General features: G+C 47.7%; 1 protein-coding gene across 1 annotated transcript in view; it reads right to left on the bottom strand.

Annotated features, from left to right (window-relative positions):
- Positions 1-18,232, bottom strand: part of LOC143768130 (immunoglobulin superfamily member 11-like) — a 190,775-nt gene extending 172,543 nt beyond the window's left edge. Inside the window, exon 1 of the mRNA XM_077256819.1 lies at positions 18,052-18,232. Within this exon, the coding sequence (XP_077112934.1) occupies positions 18,052-18,223 (172 nt within the window). The 5' untranslated portion in view covers positions 18,224-18,232. The remainder of the gene's footprint in view (positions 1-18,051) is intronic.
- Between the last annotated feature and the right edge of the window lie 5,389 nt (positions 18,233-23,621).

Below are 23,621 nucleotides of genomic sequence, written 5' to 3'. Positions count from 1 at the left end.
GTGTCAAGTCATGCCCCATTATTAGGTGTTGGCGGTGCCAAGGGCACGGACATATGGTTGCCAACTGCTTCCTGATGGCTGAACCTATGGACTGCGGGTTTATGAGCAGAGTCTCTATGTATGCCCAGCCAGTCTGCACTGCAACTACAGGCACTGCTGGCAGCAAACCCCGACTGTGCCAGGTACTCATCATAGGGTACCAAACGGAGGCTCTCTTGGACTCGGGGAGCTTAGTGACTTGTTGCCAGGGATAACCCCAATGGACAGAAAGTGGGAGTGGTGTGTATACATGGGGAACTCCAAGAGTACCTGACTGTGGAGGTTACTTTTTCCATACCAGGTGGACAAATAAAATGTGGTGGAAGTGGTGAACACTAGTGATGAGTGAGCACTAAAATGCTCGGTTGCTCGTTGCTCGGGTCGAGCAAATTGGAATACTTGGATACACGACCAGAACAAGGAGCCCAATGTAAGTCTATGGGAAAGCCGAGTATTATTACTGCGATCCCCCCGGGGGTCCTTTTAAGGTCTAAAAACGTCTGAAAATGATGGAATCACTGCTCAAATAACATGGAAACATCATAAGGACCACACCTGGAAGCATTTCTGACTCCAGCTGTAAGCAATGTTGTCACAGTTTTACGCCATTTTTACAGGTGCACCAAAAAACATACAAAAACAAAACCAAAATGGATTTTGCTGGGAAATATGTTAAGGTACATCCATTCCAGGGTAATGACTTTTATATAAGGCAAAATAATTAACCCCAGACCGAAATGTTCCTCCACCACTTGGGCTATGTTCACACGCAGCGTTTCTGATGCGTTTTTTAAACTTTAACATTGCTTTCAACCAATACAAATGCATTCACTGGGAAATGTCATTGTGGTGAGTGACACATAAGGAGACACATCTTGTTTAATTTATGAAAGAGGGACTCAGTCGTAAAGTCCCAAAGCCTATTTTTAGAGGGGCATCAGGCGGCATTAATATTCTTAAAGGGCCATTATTAAACAGTGGGTTTCCTATGCTGTTATTGCCTATGAAGTGAATGGCTGGGCTGCCAACAATTACAACGCACACCAATACCCCTTTCACGAGAGGTACAGGAGGGCTTCCTGAAAAAATGTTGCATTGAATGCAAGGCCTGCACTGCTATCAAGTTATGTGCACCCCAATATGCCTTTGAACCCAGGTACTGGACGGCCACAGGAAAACCCACTTCACATTCTTCAGTTGGTCCTGCCATACTGTTTCCTTATGCATCGAATGCAAGTTCCGCCTTGACCCAAATTTGCACGCACCGCAATCCCTTTTGGAAGAAACATGGAGGAGGCCCTTGTGAAGAAGAAAATGTCTAATGAAATCAATTATTAAACCTTATATAAGTCAGTTCTGATATGGTGAGCAAGATGGCATCTGTGTCTTTGAAACTGTCTTGAAGATCCTTGAAACGGTCTTGGAAGGAATCTTTGGAATGCAGGAGTGAAGGAACTGGAATACCCCATATTTGGAAATGAAGCTTGGAATGAACCAATCAGAGTGACTAACTATTCTGAAGTTGTGCGACCTCCACCATTTCCTGTTTTTAGTATGTTCCTTTGTTCAGAATAAAGCAGTTATGAGTGAGCCATCACTGAGAGAGGCTGTGTGTGTATCGTCTTTGTGAATCTGATACATTCTGGGCCTCTAAGCTAACACTCAGCTTATATTTGGTCAGGTACAAGCAATCATATAGATCTCCCTTTAACCCCTTACTGACCTCGGACGGGATAGTATGTCCGAGGTCAGCTCCCCTGCCTTGATGCAGGGCTCCGCGGTGAGCCCGCATCAAAGCCGGGACATGTCAGCTGTTTTGAACAGCTGACATGTGCCCGCAATAGGCGCGGGCAGAATCGCGATCTGCCCGCGCCTATTAACTAGTTAAATGCCGCTGTCAAACGCAGACAGCGGCATTTAACTACCGCATCCGGCCGGGCAGCCGGATATGAGCGCATCGCCGACCCCAGTCACATGATCGGGGGTCAGCGATGCTTCAGAATAGTAACCATAGAGGTCCTTGAGACCTCTATGGTTACTGATCCCCGGCAGCTGTGAGCGCCACCCTGTGGTCGGTGCTCACAGCACACCTGATTTTCTGCTACATAGCAGCGAACAGCAGATCGCTGCTATGTAGCAGAGCCGATCGTGCTGTGCCTGTTTCTAGCCTCCCATGGAGGCTATTGAAGCATGGCAAAAGTAAAAAAAAAAAGTTTAAAAAAATGTGAAAAAAAATAAAAAAAACATAAAAGTTTAAATCACCCCCCTTTTGCCCCAATCAAAATAAATCAATAAAAAAAAAATCAAACCTACACATATTTAGTATCGCCGCATTCAGAATACTCAAAATAACCTAGTCATGTTAGGTGTCTATGAACTCGTACTGACCTGGAGAATCATAATGGCAGGTCAGTTTTAGCATTTAGTGAACCTAGCAAAAAAGCCAAACAAAAAACAAGTGTGGGACTGCACTTTTTTAGCAATTTCACTGCACTTGGATTTTTTTCCCCGTTTTATAGTACATGACATGGTAAAACCAATGATGTCGTTCAAAAGTACAACTCGTCCCGCAAAAAATAAGCCCTCACATGGCCAAATTGACAGAAAAATAAAAAAGTTATGGCTCTGGGAAGGAGGGGAGCGAAAAATGAACACGGAAAAACGGAAAATCCCAAGGTCATGAAGGGGTTAAGAGATCACCCTCACACCCTCATAAAAAAAACTGCCCCATTACAAAGGAGTGTATCTCCTTCACTTGTAAAACCCATACACTAAGTGTATAAGCTGACAAAAATTTCCCCGTGGGATCTACATTTTAAAAAACTTATTTATGGGGATCATAGACGCCCTTGGCCAAAAATTGAATGATATGTGGAGGAAGTCATTATTAAAAACTAGGCCCAATGTTAAGGAGCGTGTCTCCTAGACTTGTAATGCCCTTACACTAAGTGTATGGGCTAACAAACATTTCCCCATGGGGGATACATTTGTAAAAAAAATATGTAATTAGGATCACAGACACCCTTACCAAAAAATTGACTGTGTGCAGCAGCACGGAACATGTGAACCCTGGTGATCTAGTGGTGGAAAATGCTAAGAGGTGGAGGAAGGCTTCATTAAAAACTAGGCCCAATGATAAGGTGCAGGTCTACTAGGCTTGTAATGACCATACACGAAGTGCATGGGCTGAGAAACATTTCACCATGTGGGGTACCTTTTTTAAAAATCTTTTATGGACATCATAGACAGGCTTGGCAAAAATTGGACTGCCTGTAGCATCACAGAACATGTTAAGCGTGGTGATCTAGTGGTGGAAAATGATAAGAGGTGGAGAAAGGCTTCATTAAAAACTAGGCCCAATGTAAAGGAGTGTGTCTCCTAGACTTGTAATGCCCATAAACGCAGTGCATGGGCTGACAAGCATTTCCCCATGGGGGGTAAATGTAAAAAAAATATACTATGGGCATCATAGACACCCGTGCCAAAAAATTGACTGTCTGTAGCAGCACAGAAGACGTTAAGCCTGGTGATCTAGTGGTGGACAATGAGGAGACATTGCTGAAAGCCTCATTAAAAACTAGGCACAATTTAAAGGAGTGGGTCTCCTAGACTTGTACTGCCCATACACTAAGTGTATGGGCTGACAAATATTTCCCCAAGGGTGGTAAAAATTTTTTAAATATACTACTGTATAGGCATCATAGACACCCTTGCCAAAAAATTGACTATCTGTAGCAGCAAGGAGCACTTGAACCCTGGTGATCTAGTGGTGGAAAATGATGAGAGGTGGAGGAAGGCCTGATTAAAAACTAGGCCCAATTTAAAGGAGCGGGTCTCCTAGACTTATAATTCTCATACATAAGTGTAAGGGCTGACAAACATTTCCCCATGGGGGTACACTTTTTAAAAATATAGTATGGGCATCATAGACACCCTTGCCAAAAAATTGACTGTCTGTAGCAGCACAGAAAACGTTAAGCCTGGTGATCTAGTGGTGGACAATGAAGAGATATTGCTGAAGGCCTCATTAAAAACTAGACCCAGGGGTGGGATTCAAATTTTTAACAACAGGTCCTCTAAGTCGCGGCGGCCGGAATTTTGGCCACGCCCATTTTCAATAACCCCGCCCATACTAATAAGCCACGCCCAGTGGCACGATTCATATTTTTGGAAGCAGTTTGTCTCCCTTAATGACAAGAATACGTTGTGACATTACGGTATTAAAGTCATTCAAAGACTCTCAGACCCGCTCGCAGGGCAGGTTTGACAGCCGCTTTGCTGCGATTATACGCACCGTATAATCGCAGCAAAATCGTCCGTGTGCGCCTGCCCTTAGGTAAACCTGCATTCGCAGGGGGTTGGACCCGATGGCCCTTGAGGTCCCTTCCAACTCTACAATTTTATAATTCTAAGAATGCTAGCACCAAAGAACAGGGCGCTGATACTGTATATGGGAGAGGGGTGTTATACGGGTTGTGTACTACAGCTCTGCATTTCTCTATACAATAGTAAAAGACCAAACAAACCTTGAGGAGTCTTCCATGATGTCAACGTGGCATCCACTGTGTTTCTAGCCAGCAGCTTCAGCTGGTAGCTAAAAATAAGAGAGAAAGTGTTAGGGGCACTGTGATGTCTATATGAACACGATCGTGTCATATACACATTAGCTTCTCCCTCCTATATAGTCCATGACTGGCTGCCACATCCAACAGGGCCCAGGGAAGGCTAGAGGGCTGCAGGGCAAAGGAGGAGGCTAGTGGGGACTGGGTGCTGCAGGGCCCAGGAGGGAGGCTACAGAGTCCAGCGGGAGGCTAGTGGGACTGGGGGCTGCAGGGCCCAGGGGGGAGGCTACAGAGTCCAGCGGGAGGCTAGTGGGACTGGGGGCTGCAGGGCCCAGGGGGAGGCTAGTGGGGACTTGGGGCTGCAGGGCCCAGGGGGAGGCTAGAGGGCTGCAGGGCCCAGGGGGAGGCTGGTGGGGACTTGGGGCTGCAGGGCCCAGGGGGAGGCTACAGGGCTGCAGGGCCCAGGGGGAGGCTAGTGGGGACTTGGGGCTGCAGGGCCCAGGGGGAGGCTAGAGGGCTGCAGGGCCCAGGGGGAGGCTGGTGGGGACTTGGGGCTGCAGGGCCCAGGGGGAGGCTACAGGGCTGCAGGGCCCAAGGGGAGGCTAGTGGGGACTTGGGGCTGCAGGGCCCAGGGGGAGGCTAGAGGGCTGCAGGGCCCAGGGGGAGGCTGGTGGGGACTTGGGGCTGCAGGGCCCAGGGGGAGGCTACAGGGCGCCCCCCCCTCTATAATACTATCTACAAGGCACAAATACCGCCACACCATGACCAGATGACATATTACCACCACAGTGATCGAATAATATCAAATACAAGGAACAAATACCAAAACATCATGACCAGACCACATATTACCACCACATAGTGACTGAATACTATAGTACTGATCAATAATAAAAAAAAACCCACAATACTATCACCATAAGTGCCATTATACACAGGAGATCTGTACTTAGTATGCAGTGTCTGTGTACAGGTAATCCAGTGATCACCAGTGACATTATACACAGGAGCTCTGTATATAGTGTATGGGTAATACAGTGATCACCAGTGACATTATACACAGGACCTCTGTATATAGTATACAGTGTATAGTGTCAGTGTATAGGTAACACACTGACTCACCAGTGACGTCTCTAGGTGAAGTCCTTCATCTTTCATCCCGCACAGACCGCCATCACTTCATCCAGCCAGGACTCGTCTCTGCAGGAAATAACACAGTTATCTCGAGTTCCACTTGCAGAACACATTACTTAATTTTCCCAACTTTTACATTACACCACACGAAGAAGGCGACATAGTGTCACTGTACACAGTAATAGGACCGCCCCTCCATTTAAAACAGTGTACTCAAAAAATAAAATAAATACATCACTGCAGTAATAATATCCCTTAATTAGCCCCCTATGGTAATAATATTCGCCATCCTAGCCCCTGTGTGTCTCATTCCTGGCGTCAGCCATATGTTCTCCCATCCTGCCCTAATGAGTATCCATCCTGCCCCATATGATCTTCCCATCCTGCCCCATCTGTCTCCATCGTATCCATCCTGCCCCATGATCCTGCCCCATCTGTCTCCAATCCTGCCTCCAGTGTCTCCAGTCATGCCGCCATGTCTGTCATCCTGCCCCCTGTGTCTCCAATCATGCCCCGTTTCTCCATTCTACCCCCGTGTCCAGCTTTCTGCCCCCCTGTGTCCAGCTTTCTGCCCCCTGTGTCCAGCTTTCTGCCCCCCAGTGTCCAGCTTTCTGCCCCCCAGTGTCCAGCTTTCTGCCCCCCAGTGTCCAGCTTTCTGCCCCCCAGTGTCCAGCTTTCGGCCCCCCAGTGTCCAGCTTTCGGCCCCCCAGTGTCCAGCTTTCTGCCCCCCAGTGTCCAGCTTTCTGCCCCAGTGTCCAGCTTTCAGCCCCAGCGTCCAGCGTTCTGCCCCAGCGTCCATTGTTCTGCCCCAGCGTCCAGCTTTCTGCCCCCCTGTGTCCAGCTTTCTGCCCCCCTGTGTCCAGCTTTCTGCCCCAGTGTCCAGCTTTCTGCCCCCGTGTCCAGCTTTCTGCCCCAGCGTCCAGCTTTCAGCCCCAGCGTCCAGCGTTCTGCCCCAGCGTCCATCGTTCTGCCCCAGCGTCCAGCTTTCTGACCCCCTGTGTCCAGCTTTCTGACCCCCTGTTTCCAGCTTTCTGCCCCCCTGTGTCCAGCTTTCTGCCCCAGTGTCCAGCTTTCTGCCCCCGTGTCCAGCTTTCTGCCCCAGCGTCCAGCTTTCAGCCCCAGCGTCCAGCGTTCTGCCCCAGCGTCCATCGTTCTGCCCCAGCGTCCAGCTTTCTGACCCCCTGTGTCCAGCTTTCTGACCCCCTGTTTCCAGCTTTCTGCCCCCCTGTGTCCAGCTTTCTGCCCCAGTGTCCAGCTTTCTGCCCTCGTGTCCAGCTTTCTGCCCCAGCGTCCAGCTTTCAGCCCCAGCGTCCAGCGTTCTGCCCCAGCGTCCATCGTTCTGCCCCAGCGTCCAGCTTTCTGACCCCCTGTGTCCAGCTTTCTGACCCCCTGTTTCCAGCTTTCTGCCCCCCTGTGTCCAGCTTTCTGCCCTGGGCCCCCCCGATCGCCGCTCTCAATAAAAAAAAAAAAAAAAAAGTTCTGCTTACCTGACCGCGATCCTGCTCTCTCTGGTTATCGGTGGGGGCGGCCATCTTCCTGAGGCCGCGCGTGCGCAGGTGGAGTGCTCTGCTGACCGGGGCTTCAGGAAAATGGCCGCGGGATGCCGCGCATGCGCAGATGGAGATCGCGGCGGCCATTTTTCTGAAGCCGAGATGCGAACAGGTAAATTCTGCGCCGCCGGCGACCCGCCCCCCGTATTGTGCCGCCCCCCGCATTGTGCCGCCCGGGGCGGCCCGCCCCCCCCGCCCCCCCCTTCCTACGCCACTGCCAGTGGTAACCATTTTGAAAATTTCTATCTGCCAGCGTTCCGGTAATTGAAAATGGCATTTTCAATTACCGGAACGCTGGCAGATAGAAATTTTAGTAAACGGCTGCCCCGTACCGGGTCGTACCGGCTGAATCCCACCCCTGACTAGACCCAATGTAAAGGAGTGTGTCTCCTAGACTTGTAATGCCCAACAACACAGTGCATAGGCTGACAAACATTTCCCAAGGGGGATACATTTTTTAAAAATATAATATGGGCATCAAAGACACCCTTGCCAAAAAATGGCATGTAGCGTCACAGAAACGTTAAGCCTGGTGATCTAGTGGTGGAGAATGAGGAGACATAAAGATAAATCATAATGAAATAAAACAAATAAATAAAAAATGTGAATCCACCGATGAAAGTAAATAACAAAAGGGAGGACGCAGATTTGAAGCCAGAATGTGTCCAATGAGATATGTTTGTCCCTAGTAACAGTTCAGAGACAGGGCTATAAATAAAAATATAATATAAAAGTCTTTGAATTATTTTCTATTGCAGAGGTATACACTACCTCATTAGAGAACTGTCCAGAGATAAGGAAAATGGAAAATATAGGAATAAATGGGAATAATAGACGTGCATCTCTTTTTATGACATTTCCCCATGTGGGAATAACATTTGTTTTGGTTTCCAATTAGTAACGGGCATCATAAAAACACCCTTGCACAAAAAAAATTGTGACTTTGGCATCCCGGAATCCATTCACCCTGGTGTTCTACTGGTTGTGGATGATGAGGATGAGGATAAGGAGGAGGATAACAACAAACAGACCAAATCTGGAAGAGTATACCCATGTGTGGTTGTGAAGAGGTGCATGAGAATACACCTCCCCAAAAAAGAGAATGTATTAGAGTTTATGTTTCGCTGTTTTCACTTGGTGGTGTACAGAAGTCTTTCCCAATCCAGCCCTTGTTCATTTTTATAACAGTCAGCCTGTCAGCATTTTCAGTTGACAGGCGAATGTGCTGATCTGTTATAATTCCACCAGCGGCACTAAAAACCCGCTCTGATAGAACGCTAACAGCAGGGCAGGCCAGGACCTCCAAGGCATAGAGAGCCAGTTCATGCCACATGTCCAGCTTGGATATCCAATAATTAACAGGCACAGAGGAATCACGGAGGACATTTGTACGATCTGCAAGGTACCTGTGGTCCTGGTCGTCACAGTAGCATTGCTTTCCTCATGGGGAGAGTGATGTTACGCTTGGAGGCAAGAAGGGATAACTGTCACCAGGTTTACAAGCGTGGCACACATTCACACTCCAGGCCACCAGGGGGAGCTTTTGATCCTATTTACTAAGTGACTCCCCATATATATGGTAGTTTGTAGGGAAAGTTAGTCAGTTCTTGCCAGGAAACAGACTGGAGCAGTCTGAGGCAGAAGAGGGTGTACAGAGCTGTGTGTAATAATTAAAGGGGATAACTCAGGAGACTCTTTGCGTGGAACAAGACAACTACAGGACACAGTTTTATAAGTGGTAAAGTCTATATTATCACGCGGTGATTCAAACAGGTGCAGAGAGAAACTCAAGTCCACAACACTTGGAGTAAATATTAAATGCAGCTTAACGGTCTATAGGAAACTTCAGAGGAAAATGCAATCACGCAGAAAGTCTATGAAGCACAATTATTCTTGAGGATACTTGACACGAATAAGTCCTTGTTTTAGTCCAAACACAGATAGATATGCTTATAAGGCAGTTCAAATAATATCTTAGCTAACCAGGTAGGCCTGGGTAATAGTCTCATGTTTTTGCAGAGCAGCAACAGCTTACATGTCCAGCAAATGCAGATGGAAGTAAACACGAGCAGCAGATGAAGGAGGATTACTGGAAACTGGTATATGCAGCAGGAACTCAGAGCAGAGTAGCAGGATCACCACACAGGTTCACAGGAGCAGGTATATAGCCAGGGAGTCATCAGAGTCAGGAGCTGGATGCAAGGCAGAATACTTTAGCACACACTGAAAGCTGGGGTGGAGTTTTATAGCAGGAAGACACAGTGCACGAGACCAAAGACGCCATCTTGGAAATGGGCAGTAATGCACAAAAGGTAATAAAAAATGTTCAGAGTCCTGACATTGTGTAGCCGCAGTGCTGCAGTTCCTGGAAAGAGACATACAGAAAGCTGAATATATTGCAATGAGCGTGTAGGAGAGTGAAGCACAGGAGACGATACCAGTGGGAGACCAGCCACGAGCAGGCTGCCTCCTTCTGAGGTGCAGAGACCGGTAGCCAGAACACCGAGGTTGTAAGGGCCTCTACAACTTACATCAGAGACCGGCAGGACAGCTGAACTACAAGTTACCTGTCCGCCTTAATACCCAGGAGGCACGGTGACACCCTTAGAGCCCGGGGCATGCTAGAGTCCCTATAAAAAGGCTCAAGTCATCAGTCATACAGGTTGTGTCCTATCCTATATGGGGGACAGAGAGAGAACATCTGTGAGGACCTTATCTGAAGCCACAGGCAGTAAGGGACTACAACACCATGGCGCTAGAGGAAGGCTTTGATTTCCACCTGGATAAGGGGACTCCTAACTTGCTTCCAAGCCAGCCGGACCCTGCCTGCCCTGTGATCTGGTGCCCTGGACTGTGGCTGCCTGAAGTCTTCAGTAAACAAGGTAAAGAGACTGCAAACCTGTGTCCTCGTTCCCTACTGCGCCATTTACCATCTTCCATCTACACACCGGGAGCCCTGGGGATACACTTCACCTGTGGGAAGTCATACCATCTAGCTGCCATAACATCACCCCCAGAGGACCCCTTAAAGCAGCGTCGGTCCCCACTGACCGAATACCTCAGGTGGCTTCACGAACATAAAATTTTTATCCCTTTAAAGACCTTTCCCCTTGAACATGGGCGCCCAGGGCCACAGACCGGGTCGCCACGTGACATCCCCCCGTGAACACCGGACTCGGTACCGAGTACCTCACGACCCTGGCGGGCGACTCATACTCCCTCAGCATCTTCCCAAACACTGAACTTCTTCTGACAGCATTCCTTGCCTCTGTCCCGGCACGCGGATCTGAGAAAACTGTCCCAGAACTTTGCTATTGTTCCCCTGCCTGAGCTGGATTGTACTTCTATCTCTCTCAATTGGACTCCTTGGTGGTACAACAAACTTTGACGTCTGCTGCCAGCGTTCTCACATGGGAATTTTCTAAGTAATTACAAGGGCCATCTGGTACTGCAACATTTTAGTACACCTCTCTGCCTCTGGCAGAAGAGATTGAAAGTTCTCCTTGTAGCATGGGTCTAGAAGTGTCTCCAACCAGTAATGAGTGTCACCCAAAAATTTTATAATGCGAGGGTCACGTGAAACGCAGCGCAACATAAAGTCAGCCATGCGTGCCAGACTGCTAACAGGCAAGACTTCTGTGTCCTCACCAACAGTATGACTGACCATGCTGTCCTCCTCCTCCTCATCCTCCTCCTCCCTATCCTCAGGCCATCCCCACTGAACAGAGGGTATGACAGCTGTGCTTGTAGTACCGTCTATACCGCATGAAATTATCTCCTGTTCTTTCTCTTTCTTCTCATTGCTTACCAATCCACATTGGGAAGACATGAGGCTGGGCTGAGTGAAATCCCCCTGTATGGTTCCTTGATCCATGTCCTTGTGCTCTGCCTGCAATGCATCCTCTTTAATTGTGAGCAGAGAGGTCTTCAGAATGCTGAGAAGTGGGATGTGACGCTAATTATGGCGTCATCGCCACTCACCATCTTGATGCAGTCCTCAAAGTTTTGGAGGATGGTACATATGTCTGACATCCATGTCCACTCCTGAGGTCTTATGTGTGGAGTCTGAACTGAAAATCGACAACCTTGTTGATGTTGGTAGTCAACAACTGCCCTCTTCTGCTCACAAATCCTTTCCAACATATGCAGCGTACAGTTCCAGCGCGTGGGGACCTCACACACCAGTCGGTGAGCCGGAAGCTGCAAATGCTGCTGAAGCACGGCAAGGGCAGCTGAGGCTGAAGCTGATTTTCTAAAATGGGCAGACAGATGGCGTACTTTCATTAGCAGATCCGGCAGCTCCGGGTAGCTTTTCAGAAAACGTTGAACCACGAGGTTAAGCACATGGGCCAAGCAAGGTATGTGTGTGAGGTCACCTTGCCTCAGAGCCACCACCAGGTTCCGGCGCTTGTCACACACGACCATGCCTGGCTGTAGTTTCAGTGGTGTCATCCAAATATCTGACTGCTCTTTCAGCGCTGTCCACAACTCTTCTGCATTGTACGGTTTGTCACCTATGCAGATAAGCTTCAGCACAGCCTGTTGCCGCTTAGCTGAGGCAGTGCTGCAGTGCTTCCAGCTTCTGACTGATATGTTCATTTCAGAGATGGAGGCTGAAGAGGAGGAGGTGCAGGAGTTGTAGACTGTGGGGGCAAACCTGATTGACGTAGGGCCAGCAATCCTCGGCGTGGGGAGGATGTATTCCATCCCAAGATCCGACTGGGTCCTGGCTTCCACTATGTTAACCCAGTGTGCTGTCAGTGACATGTACCATCCCTGGCCACAAGTACTTGTCCACATGTCCGTGGTTAGGTGGACTTTCCCAGTAACAGTATTGTTGAGGGCACGGGTAATGTTGTGGGACACATGCTGGTGTAAAGCCAGTACGGTACACCGGAAGAAATAGTGGCAACTGGGGACCGAGTACCTTGGGATGGCCGCCGCCATCAGGCTGTGGAAAGCTTTGTCTCATCAGGCCTAAAAGGCAACATTTCAAGCGCAAGCAGAAGAGAAATGTTAGAATTTAGGACTGTGGCCTGTGAGGCATTGGCTGGGTATTTCCACTTGCGTTCCAATGACTGGGGTATAGACAACTGAAGGCTGTGCTGGGACAAGGACGTGGACGGGCTTGATGATGGTGCTGCTTGGCTGTGGGCAACAACAGGTGCAGGGCTAGAGGCATCTTCACATGCACGGTGGACTGGGGATTGGCTTCTATGCAAAACAGTGGAAGAAGCAGTGGTGTCACGTGCAGACAGAGTTCTTGGAGCCTGGGAGTCGGCCCACAAACTCAGGTGCTTTGCTGCCATGTAGCTGATCATGCTGGTGGTGGTCAGGCTGGAAGTTTTGTTACCCCTGTTGATGCGGGCATGGCAGGTGCTGCAAATGACCTGTTTGGGGTTATCTGCAGAGTCTTTAAAAAATAACTAGACTCGGGAAGATCTAACAGTTGAAATGGCAACTTCCCTCATGTTGGTGTTACGGGGAACAAATGCACACCTTCTGTGTGTGGCAACCACACTGCCTCTTCCTGTTGGGGTGATATGCCTCCTTCCCCATGTGTGCTGCTGTCCTCGCTCTGCATGTCGTCCTGCCAGGTTGGGTCGGTCACTATGTCATCCAACACCTTGTCTTCCACATCCGCACCCTGCTCCTCCTCCCGACTTTCTGGCAATTGTGTCTCATCATAGTCCACCTCTTGCGACACTTTCCCACTATCGCCTTCATGTGACCGTGGCAGCTCAAAGCTTTGGGCATCGCTACATGCGATCTCATCTGGCCCTACTTCAAGTTGAACAGATGAGAGTATGGACTCTTTAAAGGGAAAACTGAACAGCTCTTCGAAGTGTTCAAGTGTGGGATCAGTTGTCTTAGGGCACTCAGCATGATGGGAGAAAGGAGGATCAGAGTGAGGAATATCCGGTCCACACTCACGGCTACTCAGACTTGACCGTGTGGAAGACATGGTGGTGGTGGCTAAGTGACTGGAAGCATTATCCGCTATCCAACCAACAACTGTTTCACACTGCTCTGGCTTCAATAGTGGTGTGCTGCGATCCCTTAAAAACTGGTACAGGAAGGTCGAGCGAGAAGATGTGAGTCTTTGTTGTGGCCCACTTTCAGCTTGGCCACGTCCTCGTCCTCTGCATGCACCATCAGCATCACGTCCACTTCCCCGTCCCTTGCCTCTTGCCCTGCCCATTTTAAATGGACTACAGAACTATTTCAAAAGCTCAACACAAATGTATTTATTTGGAGCAAAGTTATATCTGACCAGTATGCCTTCAAAGCTACAAAAGAGTGGAACAAGGCTAGCAGACAGTACTATGAAACTTATGCCTGCGAAGCTACGATTTTTCCACCACAGATACAACAGGCCTCAATCTGACATAACAGACTGTATAATTTTTTTGAGAGGTTTGGAGAATTTTTTAAATAGCAAAAAGAGTGGAACAAGGCTAGCAGACAGAATCATGAAACTTATGCCTGCGAAGCTACGATTTTTCCACCACAGATACAACAGGCCTCAGCCTGACATAACAGATTGTATAATATTTGGGGGGGGGTTGGAGAATTTTTAAAATAACAAAAAAAAAGAGTGGAACAAGGTTAGCAGACAGAACTATGAAACTTATGCCTGCGAAGCTACGATATTTCCACCACCGATACACCAGGCCGCAGCCACAGATAACAGACTGTCTAATTTTTTTTTCTCTTGTATGTGAAATTTGGCAAAAAATTAAAAATGAGTACAACACGCTAGCAGACAGAACTATGAAACTTATGCATGCGAAGCTACAATTTTTCCCCCACTGATATACTAGCCGTCAGCCTCGGACAACAGACTGATGTAAATGTGCCCTTGATTTTTTGGGGCACAACTAAATTGTGTCAACAAGTTGGCTATGACACAAGATATATATATATTTTTTGCCGCACTCACATCTGGTGTCTGCGACAAAAAAAAAGGTAGATTAGCATGTTCTTAGATTTCAATAACCTGGCTGTAGTAGGCAGCGTGAACAAGCAAATAAATGTTAAAATAACGGGGCTATGAATTGCTTTAGAATAAAAGAAGCAGGTATCAGGTGAAGAAAAGAAAATAAGCAACATCAGCAGACAGTAATAGAGCTTTTGGAGGTATGCAGTTACAGCTATGTAGATGAGTCGCCCCGCGAGGACCGTGGGGTACTCGGTACCGGGTCCTGCGTTTCACAGGGGGATGTCACGGTAGCTGTGACCCGGTCCATGGCCCAGGGCGCCCATGCAAAAGGGAAAGGTCTTTAAAGGGAATAAAGTTTATGTTCATGACGCCACCTGTGGTATTCGTTCAGTGGGGACCGACGCTGCTTTAAGGGGTCCTCTGGGGTGATGTTATGGCAGCTAGATGGTATAACTTCCCACAGGTAAAGTATATCCCCATGGCTCCCGGTGTGCAAATGAAAGATGGTGAGAGGTGCCATGAAGAATGAGGACACAGGTTTGCAGTCTCTTTACCTTGTTTACTGAAGTCTTCAGGCAGCCACAGTCCAGGGCACCAGATCACAGGGCAGGCAGGGCCCGGCCGGCTTGGAGGCAAGTTAGGAGTCCCCTTATCCAGGTGGAAATCAAAGCCTTCCTCTAGCACCATGGTGTTGTAGTTCCTTACTGCTTAGGGCTTCAAATAAGGTCCTCACAAGTGTTCTATTGTTTTCTCTGTCCCCCATATAGGATAGGACATGACCCGTATGACTGGTGACTTGAAACGGTTTATAGGGACTCTAGCACGCCCCAGCCTCTAAGGGTGTCACCGTGCCTCCTGGGTACTAAAGCAGACAGGTAACGTGGAGTTCAGCTGACCTGCCGGTCTCTGATGTAAGTCATGGAGGGCCTTACAATCCTCGGTGTTCCAGCTACCGGTTTCTGCGCCTCAGAAGGAGGCAGCCTGCTCGTGGCTGGTCTCCTACTGGTATCCTCTCCTGTGCTTTGCTCTCCTGCATGTAGCACTGCGGCTACACAGCTCCGTACACCCTCTTCTGCCTCAGACTGCTCCAGTCTGTTTGCTGGCAAGAACGGACTAACTTTGCCTACAAACTACCATATATATGGGAAGTCACCTAGTGAATAGGATCAAAAGCGCCTCCTGGTGGCCAGGAGTGTGAATGTTTTGCATGATGGTAGTTACCTGGTGACAGTTATCCCTTCTTGCCTTCAATCAATGTTACTGTGATGACCAGGACCCACATACTCACATACAGTGCCTGCATGCCTTGCACTGGTATGTGGATATGCTCACATAGACTCCCCTGCCTACCTAGCACTGCAATCTCGGGACCCCGAATTAGCCCTAAAAAGGAATGTTGGTTACTCAGGAGTTGTGGACTGAACAGTGGCAGATCTACACTAACTATTAAAAGCACGATTCTGACCCTATCTCAGCAGCAGCTCTCCCTACACTCGTTAAGTCCGGAGTAGAATGTCGCGAACAGGGTGGCGCCAGGTCTCTTATAGACCTGATGACGCCGTGCGGTCAGCCAATCACTGCAATACCACAACAAAGATGGCTGCGGTATTACAGTGTATGGCTGACAATCCCTGCACTCATTGGTGCTCTAAAGAGTGCCAAAATTGCAGGGTGGAGACCCAAGCTCCCGCCGAATAATCCTGGAAATACTCGGTGTTCACTGAGTACACCGAGCATAGTGATACTTGGGTGAGTAATGAGTGGTGGCGAGCACGTTCGCTCATCACTAGTGAACATCCTTTCATATGTTACTGTGTTGGGAAGAGACTTGCCTCTATTCTGGTCTCTGTGGGAGACCAGGTTTATCCTTCCCAGGGTAAATGTTATTCTGGGCATGGAACTCAAAGATCCCGAGTCAGTGATACTTGCCACAGAGGTCGCCAAACTAGGGACTGAGTCTAACCCCAATAGGTTCCCCTAGAGATATTGGCAGGAGAGGTCGAGTAAACCCCACCAATACCCGAGCTGGAAGTGATCCTTGACACGTTCGAGACAGCTCAGCTCCAGGATCCCACTCTGGCCCAGGCACGAGAAAGGGTGATAGAGATAAATGGAGTGGCTCTGCAACCGAGTGGTGAGGAAGCTTTCCCCCACATGGCTATCCACCAGGATTTGTTATACAGGGTGTTTAAGATCTGGGATGAAGTGAAGTGGCAGAACAACTGGTAGTGCACCAATGCTACCGCCGGGCGGTGTTTAAAATGGCTCACACCCACATGCTAGGAGGGCACTTGGGGGCCAAAGAGACGCAGGAGCGCATACTGCAGCATTTTTTTGGCCTTGGGTCTACGCTGAGGTCCAGAGGTACTGTGATACGTGTCCGGATTGCCAACTAATCTCACCCACTGCAAACTAAAGGAGTCCATTAGTGCCTCTGTCCATTATAGAGGTACCTTAGTGCAGCGCCCCATAGTCCTGGTCATTGCAGTACTGATGCTCCGCCGCTAAGGGGGGTTATGGTACGTCTGATGGCACTGAAGGAGTTCACCTGACCAGGTATCACAGACACCAATACACTTCACAGTCTGGCCTTCAGGGGGAGCTAAGGGTGCTATGTATTAGGCCACTCCTCACAGTCTGTTAAAACTGTGGGTTGGATAGGAAGTTAGTGAGAAGCTGACTGGGTTGGAACCAGGCAACATCCTGTGGCAGAGGGTGTTGCAGGGGAAGATTCAGGGGGGTCCCTGTCAGGGGTGGGATCCGAGGCCTAGCGAACAGAAAGAACGTTACGGGACCGCGCCTGCACTTCATTGCGGTGGTACCCCAAGAAAGGACAAGAAGCGAGGTTTATTGTGCTGAGTGAGAAACGAGATCAACGCAACAAGGAGAAACACCAGTAGGAGTCGTGCTGTAAGACGAGGCAACATCCTACTGAGGCGCGTAGCCGGTGGCCGGAACGCCGAGGAAGTATTGAGCTCCAGGCCTTACTTCAAACCTACGGCAGGACAGTCAGTTATAGGCGGGCTGTCTCACCCAACATCACCTAAGCAGACACAGGGGGCAACATCTGGAGAGGGGCGACTCTAGGGTCCCGGAAGACCTCCAAGCCTACCCGTCATACGGGTGCGTCCTAGCCATATCATCTGGGGGACGAAACAGAACATCATAATCGAGTTGTGAGGGAACTTCAGAAACAGACACAACAGTTGTGAGGACTATCCCGTAAGCACAGCAGGGAAGGACTACAACACACAAGCGCTAGAAGGTAGGCACAGATTTCCACCTGCAAAGGGAACTCTGGAGGTGCCATCGGACCGGCTGGACTCACGCAGCCCGGTTAACCGTTTTTCGGACTGAGGATCCGGAAGCCTTCAGTAAAGAGGTAAAGAGACTGCAACCTGGTGTCCTTGTTATTTACTGCGACCGACACCACACCACAACAGCATCACTCTCCACCTTCATTGGACGCCCCTCAGCAGGGTCACGGGCCGGGTCTAGCCACCATGACAACCCCAGACCTGAGACAGAGAGGCCCGGTACCGGGTACCCCTCGGCCCTGCGGCAGTGGGGGCGCTCCATTTGTACCTTTTGAACGGATTGCAATGTATTTGGTGGGGCCGATAGTAAAATCTGCCCAGGGCCACCAATCAATCTTCTTAACCCTTTGGTGTCTAATCAAAGGGTCTAAATGAAATGCTGAGTTTGCCCCCTTTCTGTAGTTGTCTTTTGTTTTTCTGTTTTTATTTTTTGTATATAGTGTTCTATTTTAATCCTTGCGTTTTTCTTTAAAACATTTTTTTAGTGTCTATATATTGATACTTACTGTCGTTGGATGGTCCGGAAGGTGGGCTGGTTCCTGGATTTCCAGAGGGATTTGTCCGATGAAGGAGTTTTGTCCTGCTTGGCCACATACAAGCAAGGAGTACTCCCCTGGGGAGAAGGAAAAAAGAAAAAAAGAAAAGAAGAAAAATAAAGATCAAACCCATTATTCTCATATTATTTGTGATGTCATATAGAGGAGTTTTAAACGTTCTTTGAAAATATGTAAAAAAAAAAGGTGGGTTTTTTTTAAAAAAAAAGTTTTTGAAGGAAAAGCATACAGTTAGGTCCATATATATTTGGACAGAGACAACATTTTTCTAATTTTGGTTATAGACATTACCACAATGAATTTTAACCAAAACAATTCAGATGCAGTTGAAGTTCAGACTTTCAGCTTTCATTTGAGGGTATCCACATTAAAATTGGATGAAGGGTTAAGGAGTTTCAGCTACTTAACATGTGCCACCATGTTTTTAAAGGGACCAAAAGTAATTGGACAGATTCAATAATTTTAAATGAAATGTTCATTTTTAATACTTGGTTGAAAACCCTTTGTTGGCAATGGCGGCTTGAAGTCTTAAACTCATGGACATCACCAGACGCTGTGTTTCCTCCTTTTTGATGCTCTGCCAGGCCTTCACTGCGGTGGTTTTCAGTTGTTGTTTGTTTGTGGGCCTTTCTGTCTGAAGTTTAGTCTTTAACAAGTGAAATGCATGCTCAATTGGGTTGAGATCAGGTGACTGACTTGGCCATTCAAGAATATTCCACTTCTTTGCTTTAATGAACTCCTGGGTTGCTTTGGCTTTATGTTTTGGGTCATTGTCCATCTGTAGTATGAAACGACAACCAATCAGTTTGGCTGCATTTGGCTGGATCTGAGCACACAGTATGTCTCTGAATACCTCAGAATTCATTCGGCTGCTTCTGTCCTGTGTCACATCATCAATAAACACTAGTGACCCAGTGCCACTGGCAGCCATGCATGCCCAAGCCATCACACTGCCTCCGCCGTGTTGTACAGATGATGTGGTATGCTTTGGATCATGAGCTGTACCACGCCTTCGCCATACATTTCTCTTTCCATCATTCTGGTAGAGGTTGATCTTTGTTTCATCTGTCCAAAGAATGCTCTTCCAGAACTGTGCTGGCTTTTTTAGATGTTTTTTTAGCAAAGTCCAGTCTAGCCTTTTTATTCTTGATGCTTATGAGTGGCTTGCACCGTGCAGTGAACCCTCTGTATTTACTTTCATGCAGTCTTCTCTTTATGGTAGTGCAGCGCCCCAGAGTCCTGGTCGTTGCAGTACTGTGGCTCCGCCACTAAGGGGAGCTATGGTACGTCTGATGGCAGTGAAGGAGTTCATCTGACCAGGTATCACAGACACCAATACATTTCACAGCCGGGCCACCAGGGGGAGCTAAGGGTTCTATTCATTAGGCCACTCCCCACCATTGTGGGTAAACTGGGGGTCAGGCAGGAAGTTAGACAGAAAGCTGACTGGGTTGGAACCAGGCAACACCTTGTGGCAGAGGGTGTTGTAGGAGAAGATTCGGTAGGGTCCCTGTCAGGGGTGGGATCCTGACAGAGGCTTGGCAACTTGAGCGAACGTAACGGGACCGTGCCTGCTCAGTATAGCGGCGGTACCCAAGGAGGGACTGGAAGCGAGATAGATTGTGCTGAGTGAGAAACGAGATCAAAGCAACAAGGAGAATACCGGTAGGAGTCGTGCTGTAAGACCGAGGCAACATCCTAGTGAGGCGCACAACCGGCGGCCGGAACGCCGAGGGAGTATTACAATATTCAGCTTCAAGCAATACTCTAAACCAACGGCAGGACAGTCAGTCTAAGGCGGGCTGTCTCACCTAAATCACCTATGCAGTCTTGGGGGGCAACTTGTGGAGAGGGGCGACTCTAGGGTCCCGGAAGAGCTCCGAGCCTACCCGTCATACGGGTGCCATCCCAACCAGAACAACAGGGAGGGACGGAGGATTAGCAGAAGATCATCTAATCGAGTTGTGAGGGAACTTAAGAAACGGACACAACAGTTGTGGGGACTTTTCGTAAGCACAGCAGGGAAGGATCACAACACATAGCGCTAGTAGGAAGGCGCAGATTTCCACCTGTTAAGAGAACTCTGGAGGTGCCATTGGACCGGCCAGACTTGCGCAGCCTGGTTATCTGGATTCCGGACTGAGGACCCAGAGATCTTCAGTAAAGAGGTAAAGAGACTGCAACCTGGTGTCCTTGTTATTTACTGCACCGCACCACTACAGCATCACCACCACCATCATCTACCCACATCTATTACTGTACACCCCTCAGCAGGGTCACGGACCGGGCCTAGCCACCGTGACAACCCCAGAGCAGAGACTCCGAGGCCCGGTACCGGGTACCCCTCGGCCCTGCGGCGGTGGGGGCGCTACAGTAGATTTGGATATTGATACGCCTAGCTCCTGGAGAGTGTTGGTCACTTGGTTGGCTGTTGTGAAGGGGTTTCTCTTCACCATGGAGATTATTCTGCGATCATCCACCACTGTTGTCTTCCGTGGGCGCCCAGGTCTTTTTGCATTGATGAGTTCACCAGTGCTTTCTTTCTTTCTCAGGATGTACCAAACTGTATATTTTGCCACTCCTAATATTGTAGCAATTTCTCAGATGGGTTTTTTCTGTTTTCGCAGCTTAAGGATGGCTTGCTTCACCTGCATGGAGAGCTCCTTTGACCGCATGTTTACTTCACAGCAAAACCTTCCAAATGCAAGCACCACACCTCAAATCAACTCCAGGCCTTTTATCTGCTTAATTGAGAATGACATAACGAAGGGATTGCCCACACCTGTCCATGAAATAGCCTTGGAGTCAATTGTCCAATTACTTTTGGTCCCTTTAAAAACAGGGTGGCACATGTTAAGGAGCTGAAACTCCTTAACCCTTCATCCAATTTTAATGTGGATACCCTCAAATGAAAGCTGAAAGTCTGAACTTCAACTGCATCTGAATTGTTTTGTTTAAAATTCACTGTGGTAATGTCCATAACCAAAATTAGAAAAATGTTGTCTCTGTCCAAATATATATGGACCTAACTGTATGTCCCATGTTGGCCTTAGTGGTTTCTACACACACCTCTGGGCCAATTTGGGTATACTTTGACCTCGAATAACTAGAAATGTCTTACCTTTAGTCCTTATCATGCATCTTTAATAGTCACTAATCCACAGTATAATTCTTATTATTGTTTATTTAAATATTATTAATCATGTATATTTATTTTTCTAGTTATACTGTATAATATAGATCAACCTCACTTTTTTATAGGTTGATATACTTTTTTACATAATCACTTATTTATATTATTAATACATGTTTTCACTTTACTAACGTTGTTCATACATTATACATTTATTCACATGGGACCTATTTGTGGTATGTGTTGATAGTACTACTGTTCCAAAGTCGATACATGTCTTGCACTGTTTGTCTCCTTTATATTGGCACTGAATACACATTCACAAGAATAACTTATCCTCTAAAATATATGTACGGTAATTTCATAATATCAACTTTATGTGAGGGTAATGCGTAGCCACAATGCAGATAAACACTTAGTGATCTATCTGATATGATAAGGGCAAATGCGTGCCTTTTTTCTTTTTCTCTCCCTCCCCTCCCTTTTTTAGCGGTACATAGAATCATCTATTACTCCCGGATATCCCCGCGGTGAGTGCGCTCTATCAGTGCCTGGGCAGCCGCATCTCCATGGCAACGCGTCCTAGGCGTCACTGGCTCCACCCCCCGTCCTGACGCGTCTGACGGTGGGAGTGGATCAGTGACGTGGGACGCCGACCCACGCTCACGCTGCAGTCCGGCTCACTGATGCGACCGCCATTATCACACCGCTGCCACCTATGTAAAGCAGGGCTATAAATAGTTCCAATCTTAACACATATGACACACAGATCCCCCGGAAGAAGCTAACGCGAAAAGTGCGTTGGGGCCCAGGACTACACGTGGAGGTCATGTATCACTTTCATTTGATTTCTTAAAAACGGTTATACTTTGGGATTTAGTTATGGGACGCTTACTTTTATACTAAGTCCCTCATGCATTAGCATGTTTGAGCTACATTGATTGGTTGTTTCGGCTATCTCCCAAGTTTTATCCCCCTCTCCTAAGTGAATAATGTCTATACTCATAAGGCATGGGCTCATTTATCGGTAAAAATAAATAAATATGCACTTTACGGATATTTAAGCACTAAGCTTCCTTTATCACCGCTAAATGAGCGTGCATGCATTAAATATTGTTTTGGAACTTGTTTGTTTTATGAGAGGCATCACTTTGATGTTATAGGAGACTTGTTACTTCTCTAATATTGGTTTGCCTATCAGTAGCAACTTGTGCTATACTAATTATTTATATTTGATATATCTGAACAAACGACTATAATTTCTTTGAAGTATTGGGACTTTGTAGATATGCATGGTTTTGTGATACTGGTCTGCATATGGTAGTTGTATTTTGCATATGTATCTCTATTATAGAAAGTTTTTTTATATGTATGGTTTTTAAAAAGAGTGACTCAATAAAGATATTGTAATTTTACTGTGGCATTGACTCCCATTGTGTTTGTAGGCATTCTTTGTAAGTTTAGGAAGTGCCATCTATAGGCCAATTTGCTCTATCTGAATATAAAACATATTAGTGCTTGTAGACCATCTGATACCCGGAGGCCATTCTGCTTCAGCACACCTCAGCAATAGCCCGGGAGTTGTTTGCCATGTTCTGTCGCTTTGGGCTACCGAAGGAGATCCTTACTGATCAGGGGCCTCCTTTTATGTCCAAGGTGACGAAGGAACTGTACAAGCTCCTCAAAATAAAGCAGTTGCGCACGTATGTGTATCATCCCCAGACCGACGGATTCGTTGAGCGCTTCAACAAAACCCTCAAGTGCCTGCTCAAAAAGGTGATCTCCAAGGACGGTAGGGATTGGGACATGTTATTGCCCTATCTGATGTTCACTATCTACCGAGGTACCACAGCCTTCCACGGGTTTCTCTCCTTTTGAGTTACTGTATGGCAGACATCCGAGGGGGTTGCTGGACGTAGAAAGGAGACGTGGGAACAGGAGCCAACACCACACAGGAGTGTATTCGAGCACGTGGCAAGATTGCAGGACTGAATTGTGGCAGTCAGGCCCATAGTAAAGGAAAAATATGATACTTTGGTCCAATTTGTTCCAAAATATAACAGCTTTATTATTTAAGACTACAGACATAGGTGAAAGGGAAATGAATCAGAGAACTGTAATCATAGGGATTACTGTGCAAGCAAAGGGAGGCTCGTTCCCTGGGCATCTATATGTGATAATCCCTAACCACTCCAGTGTATAGGTATAGATGAACAAAAAATACATGGAGGCAGGCATTTAGAAAAGGGCACTGCTGAATCACAAGGTATAATCCACCAAAATCATCCCTCAGATACAATCAAAGCTGAGGCACATATAAATACATTGGTATAAAGAATCGGCATAGTCACCTTATAATAATCAGGATGTCCAGGGAGCGAACCTCCGG

This window comes from Ranitomeya variabilis, chromosome 1 (genome assembly GCF_051348905.1).
Source record: "Ranitomeya variabilis isolate aRanVar5 chromosome 1, aRanVar5.hap1, whole genome shotgun sequence".
In the NCBI taxonomy this organism is placed as follows: Eukaryota; Metazoa; Chordata; class Amphibia; order Anura; family Dendrobatidae; genus Ranitomeya; species Ranitomeya variabilis.
Note: the sequence above shows the minus strand (reverse complement) of the source record. Positions and strands in the feature narration are given on the sequence as shown.